Raw genomic sequence first — 19,579 nt, forward strand, 5'->3', positions numbered from 1 at the left:
AAAGACTTCCCAACAATAGCTCTTATATGTGTTACTGCACTTCCTCCAGAATTTGTTAAGTCTGCCCTGCTACATTTGGGGGTCCTTTTTCTCCAAAATCCCTCTGCTGACATCATTGCTCCTCCCCCAGTCCTACTAGTATCCGTTATTTAGACTTGAGAAATGAGAGGCAATTCTATTCAGCTTTTTTTTAATGCTAAAGTACAAGGAAATATACTCCAAACCAGGGGTCGCCAACTTTTGGACCTCAGGGACCACCAAATTCATAATTAAATCCCGCAGACCAGAGACCCTGGGAAAATCCCACCCCGTTTTCCTACCGATCGATCATTCTTTATTTGGGATCACATCTCAGCTCCGTTCTCAGTGGGAAAGAGGGAGGGAGGGAGGGAGAGAGAGAGAGTGTGTGAGTGAGTTTTGGCTACATGCAAGGAAAGCAGCAGAAGTCTTTCTTTCTATCCCCCCAAACTCTGCCAGAAATGAATCTTTGTGAGACTTGTTGTGCTGGTGCAGCCTCTTGGAGCAGGACGCCTTGCAGGATCCCAAAGACTCATTTCTGGAGAAGTTTGGACAGAAAAAAAAAAAACTTTTGCTGCTTTCCTTGTGTGCAGCCAAAAGCAGAAGAAGAAAGAAGTGGAAAGAAGCAGCCCGGTGGCCAGGCCAGGCATTCTCCCTCTGCCCTTTCCTCCCTCCCCTCACTACCTCGTGTTGTTTGCAATGCAAACGACGCAAGCCTTATGTTCCCACAGGCCATGTGGGTGGCACAGCCTTGTGTTTCCACACAGCCTGGATTAATTGCTTTGTGGGGTGCTTTGGGAGTGACATTTCTCTGCGGACAACCAAAATTTTCTCACAGACCACTTATTGTCCCTGGCCCACTGGTTGGCGACCATTGCTCCAAACCAAACCAAAGCAAACCAAACAAAACCAAACGATTACAGAGCTAAATCTTGGTAAGCATCCATCTGAATTAAGTTGTGAAAGAAATCATCATTCGCTTTAGTTCACTCCTCTCACATCTTTTAAAACAAAAATGTTTTGTAGCTTTCAAAATGGCAAAAATTAAACATTATTGTTTTTCACAACTTAACTTTTGCCATTTTTAAAATAAAAGTACAGAGTTTAAATGACAATCCCTTTTCCAATTTCTTGGAAGAAAACACCACTATTTTCAAATGACTAAAGCAATTACAATTATAATAATTTGTTTAGAAAAACTAACATTTTAATACTGATACACCAAATAAGATATTAAATAATCTGCCAATATATTTAGGGATTCCAAATAATGTTGACAGATAACATTGCATAATGTTGAATGGCCAACATAATGAACTATTATTCTTCTATTATCACTGAAATCTGTCTGTCTGTCTATCTGTCTGTTTGTCTCTATCATCTATCTATCATCGTCTCTCTCTCTCTCTCTCTCTCTCTCTCTCTCATCACCATCTGTTTATCTAGCTGTCAATCTATCTACCTATCTATCATCTATCTATCTATCTATCTATCTATCTATCTATCTATCTATCTATCTATCTATCTATCATCTATCTATTCCAAATAATGTTGACAGAGAACATTGCATAATGTTGAATGGCCAACATAATGAACTATTATCCTTCTATTATCAATGAAATCTGTCTATCTGTCTGTCTGTCTGTCTGTCTATCTATCTTCTATCTATCTATCATTGTCTATTTATCATCTATTATTGTCTGTCTATCTATCTATCTATCTATCTATCTATCTATCTATCTATCTATCTATCTATCATCTATCTATCTAGTCATCTATCTAATCTATCATATCTACCAATACCAATAAGAAATTCTGAGTTCAGTTGGGTTTTCATTGCAAGGTTAATGGGCTGATTTAAGATTTAAAAATCAAATAAAGATTGAATGTATCACAACTGCAAACCATACTTATCCTTTGTGATCTTCAAGTTCACTGTACAGGAAGACTGGATCTGAAGGATCTCTTCAGTTAGAGCAGTCTTTCTAGTAAACATACTTATATTTGCCAAGATCTTTTGATTCTGTCAGATTTTTCGTACTGCACAAAAGTAGTTGCTACTTGAACAGAGGGTAATTTTTGAAATATGTGATCTCTCAGGACCAAATTCAGATCTGAAGGAAGCAAGTGTCTATTTCAACTGACAGCCGTTTCCCCTGACAGCTGCATACACTATCAAAAGATCAGACATTAGTGCTCAGAATTTACATCGCATAGACCAAAGAATATACTTGCCAGACAAGAATAGGAATCATTAAGTCTGTGGTCCAAAGTGAGGCGCTGAAGCATCTCAAAAAGTGCAGCGTGGTCAAAATTACAGGGATTGGAAGAGATAAATTCATCCATGCCATGTTTTTGAGCTCTATCTGCATCTGTTCATTTATACATATAGAGAAAGACACAATTTAGAAAAAACATTGTGTTTGACATACCAAAGATATAACATGAAGCATGAGAACCAAGTTGCTTTGTAGCAGTTATTTGAATTTCAGGCTCACAAGCCTTAATTAGATATATCCTTCAACTTCCATTGTCAACTTGCAACACTTATGGAATGGCTTATATTGCCAAAGGTACTAGAATCATAATCTTATTTTCCAATTACTGGATTGCGTTTATTTCACATTTTGACCAAATATCAAGAAAGTTATTAAATTTCCTACTTAAAAAAGAACAACCCTCTAATCCAAACTTATTGTCCATAGAATTGATGTTGGGATTCCTACACCCCACAAATTCCTACTTTTTCATTTCTAAATAACAAGTAGAACCTGTTGTAGATCCATTCTGGGTCAGTTACTGGGATTAGAGGTTTAGTCTTCAGACTTGTACTGGAATCCATCCTCAGGAACTTTTCTCTAGTTGAGTGTGTGCTTTGGGCTCTTCTGTGCATGATCTTTATATGGTGCCTGGTTGTGTGTGGCTTTAGTAGAACCTTTAGATGATAATTATATTTTCTTAAATTTAATATATTTGACTAAACATGGATCCATTTCAGTTTTAGGGAATCGGATAGTATTTGTTAACTCTTAATTAACTGTTAAATATCTCAAAGGTGTTTTTTTTCAAGAGGCAGCTGGGCTTTCTGGTTTTTCTTTGAAGACACAGATAAACATCCAGGTGACCTTAACGGCCCTCTAAAAGGCTGCAAATGATCAGCTGTCTGCAAGGAATATAAATCCTTCCATTCCCCACCATCAAGTTAGAGCAGAAGAAGCTTCTTGGATGAGAAGCGAAATGTCTTCAAAGAAAAACCAGAAAGTCCAGTTGCCTCTTGAAAAATGCACCTTTGGGACAACCATGACCTGGATGACTGAGAATCTCCATAGACATTTAACTGTTAAATAGTTACCTGTTAATAACCCAAACCCTATCCCAAGCTGCAGTCAAAGCCACACTTTTCTTCACTTCTTTTAGGAGTCAAGCTTTACTCTTTTCTTGGAAAGAAAACAGCAAGGAAGGGTATTCCTCTAAAAGTATGGAAGTGTAATGGCAGCACAAAAATTATTTTTCAATAAGATTAACAATTGCAATGTATACATGGAATGATTGTAGAAGTTGAATACTGATTTCTGCTTCTTTTTTGGAAGAGAATAAAACCCCAATGTAGAACTGGGTACAGTTTAAGACTATTGGGTATTAAGTCAAGTATCACTTGATGGCACTTAGTTTTGCAGTTTAAACTCTGGTTTATGAGAATTTTTGGGAGTTGAAGTTCACCCATTTTAAAGTTGTGATATTGAGAAACACTGATCTAAATTATTACTCTACAAAAATTAATTTAAAACAGTAAATAGTTCAGGCAAGAACGTGGTTTCCAAAAGATGTTCCAGTCCTGATCCAAACGTTTTATTAAGTTACAAGGGAGGAAATCCAAAATTTTCCCCATTGACTCTGCTACTAGAGATCTTGTGTGTGTGTTTTAAATCCTTAATAAATAAAGCAGGAATTAAATCCCCACTTTTTAAAATCAGTCTTCTAAAGTCTTAAGAGCAGTAGTCGAGCTGAAAAGCACCATGACACCTAACATCGAAGATCTAATGTCCCTTGGGAATGGCTTTCATATCAAAATCACAATAACATCAAAAATGAAATTCCGGATTTCAAAGAGCAAGTGGAGAGCTGATAGAGTTTCTTAACCAGACATATTGTCCATTTATGACTTGCTTTGAGAATGCCTGTGTGTCACAAAACTGTATTCAAGATTGCAAAGAGCTTTTTAAAAGAGAAAGAAAATGAATAATCTTTATACTACATAAATAAAGTACCAAAACCTACCTGGCTTTCTAAAAAGATCACAAATACAAAGAATAAAACCTGAGCTGCTAGAGTCAACCATAATATTTCTTGGATAATGAATCATTTGAATTGAAACTTATGGTTGATCCTGTGCATGATTAAAAGAAGTCAAAAGCTGAGAGGAATGGAACTTGTAATATTGTACGTCTTTTATCATAGTATCATTTCACTGACTTTGTTCGTTACAAAGTATTTTGATCGTACAGCTTTTTAAAAAAATTATAGATCAATTCCTCATTTCATATTTATAGTATAAACGGAATATTTAGCTGGATGCTATCAATAGATTTTTATATAAGAGAGGAATGGATCCCCATGTAGGTATAGATCAGGGCTATCAAACTCCTGGCCCACGGGCCGGATGCATCACATGCTGGCCACACCCACACCTGGTTTAGTGAAGGGGAAAAAAAGTCCCTATACATCACATGATGCCTCCATGACAATTGAGTTGGACACCCCTGGAACCTCCATGCACAGAAGCCCCAGTGACATCACATCTATCATGATGTCATCATGCAATTATCATTAATTTGTCAGTTCTACCACCCACCTCTGGATTCCTTTGTACTTATACAATCTAAACTCCAATAATGAGAAGCAAAACATCCTGGAAATGTCTTCTTAGAATTTAGACACTGGGTGTGTGTCTCCGTGTGTGTGTGTAGGATTTCAGCCTAAATTATCTTGGCTTAATAGAATTGCAGATCAGGCTGCAAATTTACTCTCCTTTCAAACGCAATCACTTCAGTATGATCCATTATAACCTTGGGGTTCCAACTACAGTGGTCTCTTCAACAACCAATCAGATGTTTTCTATCTGTTTTGACAAACGATATCCTATCCCCCATGTCCCTCTGGGACAACATCAATTGAATTAATACAATTCACTAATAAGACTATGCGCTGCTCCCCTAACAATCTGTCTTCTTCCAAATTCAAGCCCTAAATACATAAAAAAATTGGCTTTGTAGCTTTAATAAGCTGCATCAAGCTTTTTTATTATTATTTTTTTAATATATTTTGAAGTCTGTAGTGTTCAAATTTCTCTGAGAAGACTGCAAGCTGACAAATTGGCTGGAGGCCTTCTTTTGCCAGTTATGTTCAGATGTATTTCATGACTTTTTCAATTATGAGACATGGTGTCTTGACAAGTCTGATTCCTTAATAAGGAAGTTGGAGTTAATGGGTTATGAATTTAAAGGGCTCCCTCCTTCTCCAAGTGGAAAGAATTATGACCTTAGAGGTATCACACTTCTTGAACTATGCTTTCCTTTTAATTATTCTGCCTCTTTTAGAACTCATTAAAATAAATGAAGTGTTTGACATGTTTTTTTATATAATAAAGAAAAAAGCATATACAAGACCCTTTATCACCACATATGGAATGGAGGGGTATATTTGGCTTAAAGTATATGTAGAGTCACATGATCCTTTTCCTTTTGGCAGTAAAAACAGGACTTAAGACTGGGATCAATGCAAAGAATAGCTCAATTTCCTAAAGCTAAAAAGACCTGGCCATGTAATACTTATGCATGTCCCTTAACCCAATCTATTCCATCGAAATAAAAAACAAATGAGATATGCTGGTTATTTTAGACTCACTGGTTCTGTCTTCCTTTAGAAGAGCCAAAGGATTACTTACAACCTGGCTAATAAGCAAAGCTGAAGTTCTGCCTGAAATAATTCTCTGCTATTTCTATACTTTGTCACTTGTGTCTGTGTCTTGATGACCTAGATTAGTACCACCATGCCTTGGCTCTAGAATTGATCTTAACTAGCCTTAAGGTCCTGGCTTCAGGCAAAAATTAGACAAGCACCAGATTATGTGGCAACACAGCAGTAAATTGATGCAGTCTAAGTCAAAACTAAACAAACCATAATCTGGATGAGTATGTATGTGGCTGTGAATTTAACCATTTTGAATATGTTGATACTTGGAAAATATGAGCTCCTCTATTGCAGAAAGAATTGATATGGAATGCTTTCCCATACAGGGACTTCAGAAGATCTTTGATGACTTAGAAAAGTGGATGTTCTAGGTTTGTAACTGATCATTTCCCCCTAATTCTTTAAACTTCTATCTATAACTAGAACTCCCTCTTCTATAGGGAGTTCTAGTTATGCATTAAAAGTCTATAGTTATTTCATGGAATATCTCTAGGTTATTCCGTGTCCATTCCAGAATGATTCACTGCAGATACAGTTCTAATCATATGATACATTATTTGTTTACAGAAATAATAATGCAGATTCATGTGTCCTTCCGTGCTTTCCCACTATCTTGATTTCTTTGTCAATTATTTCATAGAATCTTGCAGGCTAGATCTGCTGTTTATGTTCTTGGATGTATGCAATATTTTAGCATGTGATGATTCTTTTCGTGTCCCATGGCTATGCCAATATAGCCAGTATATTGTGAGAAATGTGAAGGAGCAAGTAACTTCATAATCAGATATTATGAAAATAGCTTACACAGGGCAAGGGATATGGGTGGATTATCAAAGCATCCTTCCTCAGTCTACTGAATGCAAGTCCCAGATTTCTGGCCATAACCTTAGCATTCTCCATGTCACCAGTGTTTGAAACACCATGGTAATATCTGCAGAAGTGTCAGGGAATTCATATACCAGCACTGGGATTGTGACTGCTTTATATTCCAGTTGCAGCATATTCATGGGAATGAGTTCAATGTGCAAGTTCTGAGATGGTGGGACATGTCCATTGTGTGTATGTGTGTGTACATCTACATCTACATTCACACCCACTTCTACATCTATATCTACATCTACTGCAGGGGTGTTATCATGGTGGCATCACATGAAGTATCGGGGCTTCCCCCCCTTCACTAAACCAGGCAGGGGCGGGGCCAGCACATGATGCATCCAGCCCGTGGACTCCGAGTTTGACACCCCTGATCTTCTGTATCTCTACACTATCTATCTATGGTATCTCTCTCTCTCTCTCTCTCTCTCTCCCATACCTACCCTTATCCCTGTCATCTATGTCAATATGTCTCTATCTAATCTATATCATCTCTCCCTCCCTCTCTTTCCCTTCTTATCCCATGAATAGAGTCTGTGTTGTCCTCAGTCTCGGGTCTCTCACAAAAGACCTTGGGCTTTCAGGAGTCTGTACAGTATCTTAGCTGTTTCTAGCACTGCACTTTTCTGGACAGAAAACTTGGATGTTATTCCTAGATGTATATTGCATTGGCTTGGTCAAAGTGCTTCTGTTCAAGTCACAAGCAAAAAGTATTGTCTGTGACTAAGCCAATCATCTTTGTAGATTTGAGATGGCCACAATACACTTGGAAGAGCCTTCTGGGTTCATGCTTTTCACATGGAAGACCAAAATCTGGAGATTCAGAAATAAGAGACAAAGTATCAGAGACCTTACGGTATGCTTGAGTAAGTATAGAGTAATTATTCTCTAATGCCATAGAAAAGAAAGTGCAGCATTTTGGAATATCCTGAAGTTTTGGTGGACGATAAAATATTAATTAGCAACCTAAATGAAAAATGCTCTTTCTTCCTACCCTCACTTTCAAATATTTTATTTCTTTCTTTATATTCTGTCTTTATTATTTTTACAAGTAACTCAAAGCGGTTATCCAATACATCTTCCTAATATAAGTGAAAATAGATGAACATATTGTTTTATGCTGCTTCTTTGGCTAACGTTTGTAGCAAGTGGGTGATTCAGATGGAATGGAATAATAGCTTTTTTCCTGAACACTTTTCTATCTAAGAAGAACAATACATCTAATCGAGAGCTCAATCTCTTTTCACTCTTCATTCTGCTGCAATTTATATTACATGTGGAGCCAGTGATTTTAATATACTTCCTGACAGCTATTATTCAAATATATTCAGTAAAGTTTGAAAAAATATTCTAACCAGTTGTCAAAAGAATTAGATCATTTTTGTCAATATAAAATATACAAATAGATTATTGACAGCTTAGATAATTACTGATCACATCATGCATTTTGAATGTACACAGTCATGTACAGTCTACAGTCATGTATAATCTTTTCCAATGTGATTTTCTTATCTAAAACTCTTTAAAATCTATATGGCTGAAAGCTTTTCTTTCTTTCTGTATTTGTGGACAATATTTAAAGAAAAAATATTCATTAGAATACTTTTTGTTTTATAATCTGAATGTAACTAGTTCAAATAATAGAAGAATGGTGCTGTTCCACTGAAACTTCTAATCATTCAGATTTAGCTGTTCACTCTGACTGTATTCCTCTCTCTAGAGATGTAATATGGAATTTCTGCTGCTAGAAGAAAAAGAAGGAAAGAAAGAAAGAAAATTCTATTTAGAGTTTGTTTCCACAGGATCCAGATGGAAAGGCTCTGTAGCTTTACATTGCCAGCCAATGGAAGGTAGATGGATGAATGATCTGATATAAAACATAGAATATACACTGAATATCAGTAATGAAGCATTAATGATGTTTGTACAATTGGAAACCTAAGCTGATTTCAAGAAAATTATTTTAAAAAGAATGAATTCCTCCAAGCATGAATTATAAAGTGGCTCTAGAAGAGCCACTAATTTTGTAGGATCTATTCATCAAAGTAGACATTAATACCTTTCCATTAATTTATTGATTTCTGATTTTTTTGTTCAAATGGAGCCTTAAGAATAGGTACAAAACCATGCACAAAACTTATGCTATGAAGGCTACGAAGTACTCATTTCTCTGAGAGCTTTTTAATTCGTAGCTTTGTCTGAGCTGAAATGGCAAATGAGCATCCAAATAAATTTTTGGAACAGATTTGTTTATAATAGAACGATCCAAAAACACGACGAACAATCGTCCAATTGTAAAGTAAAAGGTGACTTTGTATTTTATTCATCTGGAAAATGTGTGCTTGTCATATCTGCTTGACGTTAAAAGAATGAACTTATGGTTTGGACAGTAACAAACAATGACACTAGTCAACCTCATCAGGAGACATGAAATAAAGGGATGACAATGATTGATGGCAGTTACTCATTTAAAGAGATCTCTAGAAGATACTTTATTGGCAGAAGGGAGTATGGCAACCTCCCCCCGCAATGTTAACTCTTCATTGGCTTTGCACATTTGTGGATGAAAGGGTGAAAAAAACTGCAGGCTAAACCAAACCTTTTGTAGACAACAGTTGACTCTTGCTATCTTTCTTTAGACTATTTTAAGTGAATAAATACATAGAAAAGTAACTGCTGGATAATAAAACATCAGAGCAAAATGTCTGAGAGCACTTTTGCCTATTGCAATGTTTGTCTACTGTTGAAACAAAATCAAGTCTTGTTATCCCTAAAATGTTAGTACATTTATGTCTGATACTTTATTTGAAACAAATAGATATCATTGCAAATCTGTAAATTTTTATGATAGCATGTGGTCTTTACATTTTCTGGTGAATACCTTACGTTTTCAGAAACAACGTGCTCAGATTTTGAGAGGAAGGAATTTAAACTGTAAATAAACATTGCACCCAAAATACCAGACATTATTTGTGGTTGCGATATTGAAATAAATGTAATCAAATTCTTATTTCTCTTGCTGTTTTAGAGTGCGTCATAATCTTGTCTTGAGTTAAAATATGTATTATAGAATGGATTAGTATTCAATTTTGAGGTTTTAATAAATCTGCCCGTGTTGTTCTACTTCCTATGGCACTGTTTCTCAACAACTTTGAGATGCTTGGACTTCAATTCCCAAAATACCCCAGCCAACATGCTAGGTGAGGAATTCTGGGAGTTGAAGCCCAGGCAACTTCAAAGTTGTTAAGATTGAAAAGAAAAGCACTGCCCTAGGGTACAAACAAGCATGCTATATTTGTTTTGAAAACTTTGTTTTTAATAACGTATAGAGCTATCAGTTATTAAATGATAATTAAAGTATATTCAGAACTTAATGGCTAATAATTTTAATAGTTTCTAAATTAACAAAATAATCCATTAAAAATAGATTTTCAGAAAGAAAAAGTGTAGCATTTGTCACGTTTTGAAAGATAGGCACTTTTTTTTTCCTGAACTGCTATTAAAGATAGGTCCCTAGGGTGGTTTACAATATATTTAAAATCCATGAAAAGTATGTGGAAACTGAATTTATGTTTTAATACTGTATTATACTGTAGTGCTGTAGCATCTGCAAGTTGACAATACAAGAAAACATAGCAATGTTCTCATGAAAGAAAAATATAGACCTGAAGCAACTAAAAGCACACACATTATCGAAAATAAAACAGTTAAGAGGATAGGAATGCATTCTAATGCAACATACATATATTGCTGTCAAACCAGAATTCATTCAGTCATTTAAAAAGAAAAGAAAAGAAAAGAAAAAAGAAAAGGAAAAGAAAAGAAAGAAAGGAAAGAAGGAAGAAAAAGAAACAATTTAAAAAAATAAATAATATATTCTATCAAAAATCTGCACTATTCCTCCCCACCAACTTAAAAGAAAATGATTTAAAGAAATTACATATTTTGCTAGAAGTGATGATGAAATTCTTCCTAATATCCAAAGTATGAGAAAGAGAAAGAAAGAAAGAAAGAAAGGGGAGAAAAAAAAAGATAAAAGTAAAAAAGAAAAGTAAGAAAGAAAGAAAAAATAACAGGAGTATTTTTTCAGGGTGAGGAGGAATGAATCCACCTACTCCATTTCATGTTTGCATTCAGAATACTCCAGATACATATTTGCCAGCTCTCGTGACCAATAATACTATAGTTTCAATTCCCTCTTAAGTAAAGGTGCACTCACCATTTGTTTGTGGAACAGCTTTTTGAATATGAATAAAGAATTAGTACAACATATCGTTTCTTTAAGCATTAACCTAGAGGTAAAAAAGTCCCAACTTTGCTTGATTAGAAAGCATTTTCAGCTCGTCTTTAAAAAAAAAACAATCAAACCAACCCTTCAATATTACTGGGGGGTGGGGGCGGGCGGGAAATCCAACAAACAAAGCATAAAATGACAGATTCCCTACTTTTTTTTTCCTTTTTTCTTTTTAAGTGTTGCTCGGTTATGAGTGATATATTTGAAATTGCATGCTATATACATTCCTTTCTGAATGAATTTTCTTGGAATGGGAGGGAGGGGAAGGTGAAAATGGGGTAAAGGAAGAAACCCTATTATGTCTAAAGCTATTTTGCCATTAGGCAGGTATGTGCATTGTGTGCATACAGCCACAAACATACACACACTCACCAACCACAACGAGATGTCCATCCAAAAGAACATCTCCCTAGTACCCATTTTTTAATATAAAAATGTGTAAATAATTGGGTCCTTGTTAATGAATAAGGAATCGTCTTCACACCCAAAGGGGAAATTTTGTTACTCGGCTCCTTTCTGATTTTTCTCCCTTTAAAACACTGCACCTTCCCTTATCAGGTTTATGCTAGCCTACCTTTCTACTCTCTGAAGTGTCCAGTCTTAATATCATTCTGCTGTTGCATTACATCATGCTAATAATTGGAACAGGGATAAAGCAAAAAAGGAAGAACGGTAAATTGCCAAAGTGCAGAATGATCTGTTGTCAGGCATTAAAGCAGCCAAACTAGATGTCAGTTCCATGAAAACAACAGCAAGGTAGGAGTTACAGTCTCATTGTGATGCTAATTCATGTTTACAACCTTTGGATGAAGAAAAAACAAAACAAAAAAGAAAACAAAAAAGAAAATCCAAAAAAGAAATGTTAATGGTTGGCTTTTACTAAGAGGATTGGTTGATGCCAATATGAAAGCCAGGGAGAGAAGGCAATTATGCAAACAACACATGCACCCTAATTTCAGTATGGAAACTTATATTTCAAACCTAAATTCGGGAAAATAATATGAAGGTTTATACTACAAAATCTAAACATGAGAAAGATTTAAGAGGAGGAAAAAAAAGCACATTGCATATGTCAGATAATCGACTGATTATCTGAGCTGTGCTAGCTACAGGGAAGCACTTACCCTTCAGTCCAGCTAGAAGTTAGCAGGGTAAGAAGGAACAAACCAGAATAACATAAAGACTAGCAACAAGGCTCAGGAAAGCAGACAGGAGTACTAACCTAGCAGCTAGAGTATTTGGGTTCAAGCAAAAAAATGAAATACAAAACAAAAGGAAAGAAAGAAATATATATATATATTTATAAATTAAACACAAAAGAAAAAAAGAATATCAACAAACAACAACATTTAAGAGCTGAAATTGTTATGAAGCTTGAGAAACCTAGCCATATAAATATATAGATAAGTACATAAAAGGATAAATGAAAGGATCACACAACTTATCAACAGCCCATTTTTGCACGAGATGTGACCGATATAATTAAACAGAACATATACAATAAAACAAATGGAATAGGGAAAAAAAGAGAAGCACAAATGATATGAGAAACCATCGCTGATCAATCTTTCATGTTTAAAATAACTTTTTCAAAGTAATAAAAATGAAAGCTCGGCTGTGTATATGTATATATGTCTGTATGCATTTTGACTGATGCCAGTAATCAGGTGAGACAGACAAAAATTCATATCTTCAAATAAGTAATTATTTAATAAAACTAACATAATGCCAAAAAGAGTGGTATATTACTTCAGGTGTAAATAGCAAATCCTTTGGAAAACTTGGTGTTCCTTTTAATGAAAACATATATAAAGTGAAACTTCTAATTTATTAAAGCTCCTACCCCATGCACTCTAGGGGAAATAACCACTGGATAGAGCAGAACTGTAAAGCAGCAGCATAGGACTGCATTGTCAATTTTTGTGTGTGTTTAATATAAAAGCAAAACACAAAATAAAATAAAAACCCCAAAACAAAAATAGCTGCCTTCTTCCCCAAAGAAGATTAAAAAGAAAACATCAGATGAATAGCAGGATGTATTTTTGTATATTTAAAAATGTGAATTTTTAAATGCATCCTATATTTAAAAATGCATGCTCCACTTTCTAAAAATAACGGTAATAATTAAAAAAGATGTTTAATTCGGGCTTGGAAATCAATACTGAAGGAGACGTTAAGCATTGCGTAAAGTTTATACCTGTTAAGGTAAATTAGTAAGGAACCAAATGAATGCAGTATCATTCCCAATTTTCCCAACTGTAAAAATGCGTTGTTCTCAACTCTCTGTTTTACAGCTTCAGCTTAACACCGTAGTGTTTGCATGGTTTATTATTATTTTCCCCCTTCTGGTTGTTAACACAAAGCAGTTCTGCCATCTTTAGGCAATTTATGTAATCTATGGAAATATTAACCGCAAGAAAAATATTAGACAAATGGAAACCGCTTCCAATATGTTCTTCCTTCAAAGTCTCCCCCGTATCCAGCACTGTATGTTTCAGTGAGCAAGAAAAATCATCGAAAAAGATGTGCACATTACAGTGCAATGCACATTAAGGTATTTTTCACCACCGTTCTTACCTCTCTATGGGTGAAAAGGGGAAAAAAAAAACACTTGAAAATGCAATACTTGATTTATACAGGAAGGGAACTATGGTTTCTGTGACCCTGGAACATCTGATGGCAGCCATTCATGTGTGCATAAGAAGGACTCACTGCTTGCAGTGATACATATATTTTATTGTCCACTGATGCATTTATAAAAGGAGCTTGGTATTCTGACACAAAAGCAATAGATGCAAATATACAGGCATCGATAAAGTGTGACATTTCACAGCCTGAGCTCACAGATATTCCAGTGAGTAGCCAAGCAGCAGAAATGCATGAGTTTAGGCTAAAGGCCTCTACACAGATTATGCACTTGCAAGACTTACCCCCCTGGATTTTTGGTGAGTAAGATTTCTTCATATTTATCTCTCGGTGCCTTTTCTACTTCTGGTATTACCTGTAGCAACCTCCAATGGTGAGTTTGCCACTATTCTGAGCAACCTATTGGGATGTACTCATAATAACCTATTTTGTACGTTCTTCATGACAAGGACCACCTAGCCCGGTTCTGTGGAGAGGGTTTTTTTCCATGGACCGGAGGGGGCATGGTTTCGTGGGCTGCCTGCATTCCGTGGACAGGGCTTCGCTTGTTTGTGTAGTCCATTTTCTGGAATGCTGTGGACCGATGCAGGTCCACAGACTGAGGGCTGGAAACCCCTGATTTACCCTTAACTTCCTTCATCACTTTTGCTTTCTATTGCTTCACAAGAGAGCAGAAAATAACAAGGAAATCACAGTTTATAAACAAGTTGCATCCATTTATGCCTTCTCTGCTAGAACTGGTGCTGGTGAGTCTTCCGTTAAAGCCAAGTGTCTCAACTTTGGCATTGTTAAGCCACATGGACTTAAATTCCCAGAATTCCCCTTGAATTCAGGGAGTTGAAGTCCACATGGCTCAATGCATTAAGGACGCATAGACTCTAGTGTGGATTTTCCATTCTGAGAATCTGGTTCGTTATTAAAGCATATGAGAAACATAAGAAAATTAAGAAGAAATCTTTTGCTTGCAGGCTTTCTCTAGTTCCATTGTTTTATTTAGAAAGGAAGGGATTAAAGACACAGCCTAGAATAAGAGGAACAAAACTATATCTTGCAATACAGTCATTTCTTAATCACTCAGTTTTGTGAAACATTATGGACAGAACATTATAGCTAGGACAGAACATTATAGCTACTCCAACAGAATTCAAACAACTCACTATTTATTCTATGCAAATCAACAGGACAATATCTAACACATAATATACCTACAAAGAGGTAAATTCATAATATGTATCCTCTGACTTGCTTCTCTGTCTTTCCTTTTTAGCCCTTTCAGGCTAGGTTGCTCTGTATGGAATTAGAAATGTGGGTCTAAAACAATATAAAACTGAAAGAAACTACGTTTAATCATACGCTTGGTTTTGCTCAAAGGAAAAAAAAGAATAAATCTGGTGTAATAGCTAAACTTGATTTCCTTTTATCTAATTTGGAATTTTATAAATTTTCCTTTACTTAATTTTACTCTCTCCTCTGAGTAAATGATAATTTCTCTGAGTAAGTGGCCAAATAACAAGGATATGAGATGTATGTTTATGAATAATTATGAAAAACACGCATGCTAACAAAATAAATTCTTTGGGATGAAGGTCTTATTGATCAATCTTCTTGACTTCATCAGTTTGAGATTGAAATGTGGCAAGAAAAAAGACAAGTTAAAATGTCCGGAAGTTGCATTTCGGGCAGCCTGGAAAGGTAAAGACAGAGCAAATGGAATGGCTGAAACAGAAAATGCACAACTCTAGGAAAGTATGTTGGGAAAAAAAATTAAATGAAACTATTAGTCCAGTCATAGAGCTAGGAGAGGTCACCCAACTACTGCATAATATCCTTGTGCAAGCAACCTGGAAAAATACATTGTTGTTACTTACCTGACCTAAATTACAAATGTGCTGTACAATTTTGAACATGGCTTCAGGGCTTCTCCTGAAACTTCCTTCATGCCCTTGGTTCTAAAAGACATAGATGCTACTCTAAGGCCCAAATGCTGCAGCCATCCAACCAGTCAGTCAAACTGCCGACTAATTCAGCAAAGGTTTTCCTTGTGTAATGCATATTTGCAACAAAAAGGGAAAATATGAAATCAATGTCCTTCAACCAACCTTTATCATGCCATGTTTTAATTCATATTGAAATGAGAACCAAGCTTTGCTGGAGTTAAGTAAAGTTAAGTATGAGTCCAAGTTATGCACGCATGTAAAAATAGAGGAAGTTAATTCCATCATTTTCAAAGATTATAAATTTCTGCAGATATAGTACGTTAGTAAACAAATATTTCCATTACAATCAGAATAGACCAAACTAGACCACCCCAAAAATATTCCAGAAAACTATGAATAGTTTGGGGTATTTCAGATTAATCAGCCTTGTCAAATGAACAAAAACAAAACAAAACAATGAAATACATGAATACATAAATAAATAAATAGAACTAAAATAAAATAAAATTAAGAGCTGATGTATCTAACCTCACTGACCTGGTGAAATCTTTCATAGAAATTAATCTAACTGGATTATTTTCTAAATCCAAATTTCTCAGCAGTTCAACAATTTATACCCAAAAGGATATAGGTAAGAATGTCAGTATCTTACACTTTTTTGTGCATATTAAGACTCTGATCTAATATATGAGTTCATACATTAAATTGTGTCTATGAGGATAATCCAATTCAAAAGTATAACTCGTGCGAACCAATTTCTTCCAATTTCCCCCTCGTTAAATTTTTAAATCCAGGATTGGAGATTTTCTAAGATTTCTGCAAAAATGCTTCTCAGACACAAGTGTAAAAAATATTTTTGTCTATCAAGATGCCAAATTGCTAACTGGCTAGTTAACCAATTAACTAAACTCTAAATGTAACTAAATTGCATCAAGATTATGTTAATTTATGATTATAATGCTTTGTGTATAACACATATATGTCCCCAAAACTTTACCTTAATTTGACTAGGAGGAAAGTTCTATGCTGGTATAGTGTTTGCTGGGATAGGATCACATATTCATATATACATCCCATACTACCCTTACGTACCCATGCAATGGGTGCATATCAGTCTATCTGTCCTTTGCCAGCAATCCCTGTGATGTTGAGATTGCTACAGACTGAAAGTTAGAGTCAACAGCTAGCCATCATTTAGCCCTTATACTTCAGCAGCTGCTGTTCTGGAGGCTAGCAGAAAGAAACCTACTTCTTGACTTTGTCCCAAAGGTGCTTCTTCAAAAGGCAAGTGGACTTTGTTTTTCCTTGAAGATGTTTCACTTCTCATCCAAGAAGCTTCTTCAGTTCTGAAAAAGCAGCTTTGGGACAACCATGACCTGGATGACTGAAAATCTCCATAGACATACTTCTCGAGTAGGTTCCAATGTAAAGCAATAGAACCTACACAGAGCAGAGAGTCAGAAAGTGGCCATGATAGGACAATTTTAGTAAGTAGGAATGGACAAGCAAGTGGAGAAAAGGTAGATGATGGCCGTATCAAACATACCAAAGAGCTCAGCCTATTCCCTTTCCAAAACAAGGAGATTGACAGACTTATAACAGGAGTCTCCAAACTTGGCAATTTTAAGACTTGTGGAATTCAATTCCCAGAATTGCCCAGCCAGCATGACTAGCTGAGGAATTCTGGGAGTTGAAATCCACAAATCTTCAAGTTGCCAAATTTGGAGACCCCTGACTTATAACTTCCCTCCTTTCATCCCACTTTGGAGCAAGCCAAATTAGAGCAATAGTATTTAATCGCTAATTATTAGCTGTTTGTTACACTGGATTGTTAATAATACATTTTATAAAAGGCCCTTTATGCATGATTGTCCCCAAAAGAGGGGTTTGTTCCAAAAATACTGAAAAGGAGAGTGGGATAATGAAAAAAACGGGCAGAACAAGTTAGGAGTTGGGAAATTCTAGAGTCCATACATCAAGTATTGCATTTTAGGTTTTCTTCTGCATTTTATGGAATAACTTTTTTTCTTGATCCTTGGCATATATTATGAAAAATTCTCAGATGTTAAAATAACATTAAATACCTATTCGGAACCCTTCTCTTCCCCCTCCCCCTCTTAGCTATGAACAATCCACTTTTAAGTCCAAACTGTTTGGTTTGATAAGAATACGTTTTACTTACAAAATTGAGAAATGGGAGCATCTAGCTGGGGCACATTTCCTCCTTTAGCATTAAGCTTCTGAACTTGAGTAGGTGGCACAGGTTTGTGGGACTGGCCTGTAGCGCGGTACATGGCTTGGACCCAGAGAATACGATCCTGCTCATCGTCACTTGCAAAAATCACAGTGTCTCCTTCTTTCACGGCATTGAAAAATGCTCGGCCGCCCTCCAAACCTGAGAGATATCAGAAAGCATTCTCTTAGAAAAAGCAGCATTTGACATTCAGGATCACGGATCTCCCAAAACAAAAGACGCAGCTATAGTTGCTCATTTAAAAAAAAATTTTTCTGCAAAGTCTCCCTTAGGATTGGGGAACTCATTAGGATGAAGGATAAGAAGTGGCTAGGACCTGCAAAGACCTCCTTCTGGAATGAGGACATTTGCAAAGGATTCTTTAAATTCAAGCCAGAAAGCATGAATGCTATGGTGGGAAGAATTTATTTTAAATGGTGTTAGGATAATGACTTTCATTTGCTTACCTGGAATCTTTCACTCTTTATGTAAGAGCGCTTTTGTGGTAATTTTGTAAGAAACAGAGAAAGTCTTCCCACTATTTTTTGTATAACTTTTATAATTTTAAATGAGAACATCTATCCTTTTCTAATGATCCCCCACCCAAAATGTGTCTCTTTTTCAATATTCCACATTCATTCTGTCATGTTTAGCTCAGATCCTTTAGCGTACAATATATGTGAAGTTAGGTTTTTTTGCCTCACATAAAACCATATTTTTTGCTTCACATAAAACCATATTTGTCACCAGTGTTCATACTAACATAATTTTAAAGGTATTCAAGGCCCTTTGGTGCTATCAATTAACTTTTCCATGTCATTGCTCATCTTTAATTCTAATTCGTTTAGGAATAAATCAAGAGCACTAATTTACAAATCTTTGGAGAGACCCAACTGTTTAAAATTCTATATCAGGGCTATCAAACTCCCGCTCCATGGGCCGGATGAGTCACATCCTGGCCACACCCACACTCAGTTTAGCGAAGGGGGAAAAAGTTCAGATATATCATGTGATGCCACCGTGACAACGTGAGTTTGACACCCTTGCTCTATATCATTAAAGTAATCCCATTTATTTGCATTCTATGTTTTCTGTTTTTTAATCTGTTACTTCTTCAGAAGAATCACAAAATAATTTATCTCATGAATCCTTGGTGAAAGATTTTTTTTGTCAATGCTTTCTGGAACTAAACAAATATATTGGATTCTCCTATCACTCCCTTTTTTCTGATATTGGTAAAGGATAGTAAAAGTTTTGAGATTAACGTATTAGCTTTACTGAACCCTTACTAAATCTATTCAGCCCATGTTTATCTGGAATAATGTTTTTCACCAATATAATCGGTAAACTGGTTTGTAATTTCCTGAATTATGCCCTTGTTCCCCAAAGATTGGTAATTCGCGGTCTACTGTCCATTACACTGGTGAAAAAAAATGTATTCTAGGCAGGGCTGGGCTTCAAAAATTTTAGCAAAGGGTTCTCTGACCAGTTGCTGGGTGGGCATGGCCATGCTGGGCATGGCCTAATCGGCCTCTTGCACCACGGTGTGGAGGGGAGTTTGCCCTCCCCAGGCTCTGGAGGCTTTCCTTGAGCCTCTGGGAGGGTGAA

General features: G+C 35.9%; 1 protein-coding gene across 21 annotated transcripts in view; it reads right to left on the reverse strand.

Annotated features, from left to right (window-relative positions):
* Positions 1-19,579, reverse strand: part of CADPS (calcium dependent secretion activator) — a 434,360-nt gene that overhangs the window by 172,593 nt on the left and 242,188 nt on the right. For 12 of the 21 annotated variants that reach the window (XM_087923595.1, XM_087923586.1, XM_087923584.1 and 9 more), the window contains exons 11-13: positions 17,921-18,133; positions 12,280-12,291; positions 2,254-2,390 (exon numbers count right to left, since the gene is read on the reverse strand). In XM_087923595.1, the coding sequence (XP_087779721.1) occupies positions 2,254-2,390; positions 12,280-12,291; positions 17,921-18,133 (362 nt within the window). The remainder of the gene's footprint in view (positions 1-2,253; positions 2,391-12,279; positions 12,292-17,920; positions 18,134-19,579) is intronic. The other 9 variants (XM_087923596.1, XM_087923594.1, XM_087923593.1 and 6 more) reach the window with 1 other exon arrangement.

Source organism: Pseudonaja textilis, chromosome 2 (assembly GCF_049901715.1).
Source record: "Pseudonaja textilis isolate UNSWEBS1 chromosome 2, rPseTex1.2, whole genome shotgun sequence".
Taxonomy (NCBI): domain Eukaryota; kingdom Metazoa; phylum Chordata; class Lepidosauria; order Squamata; family Elapidae; genus Pseudonaja; species Pseudonaja textilis.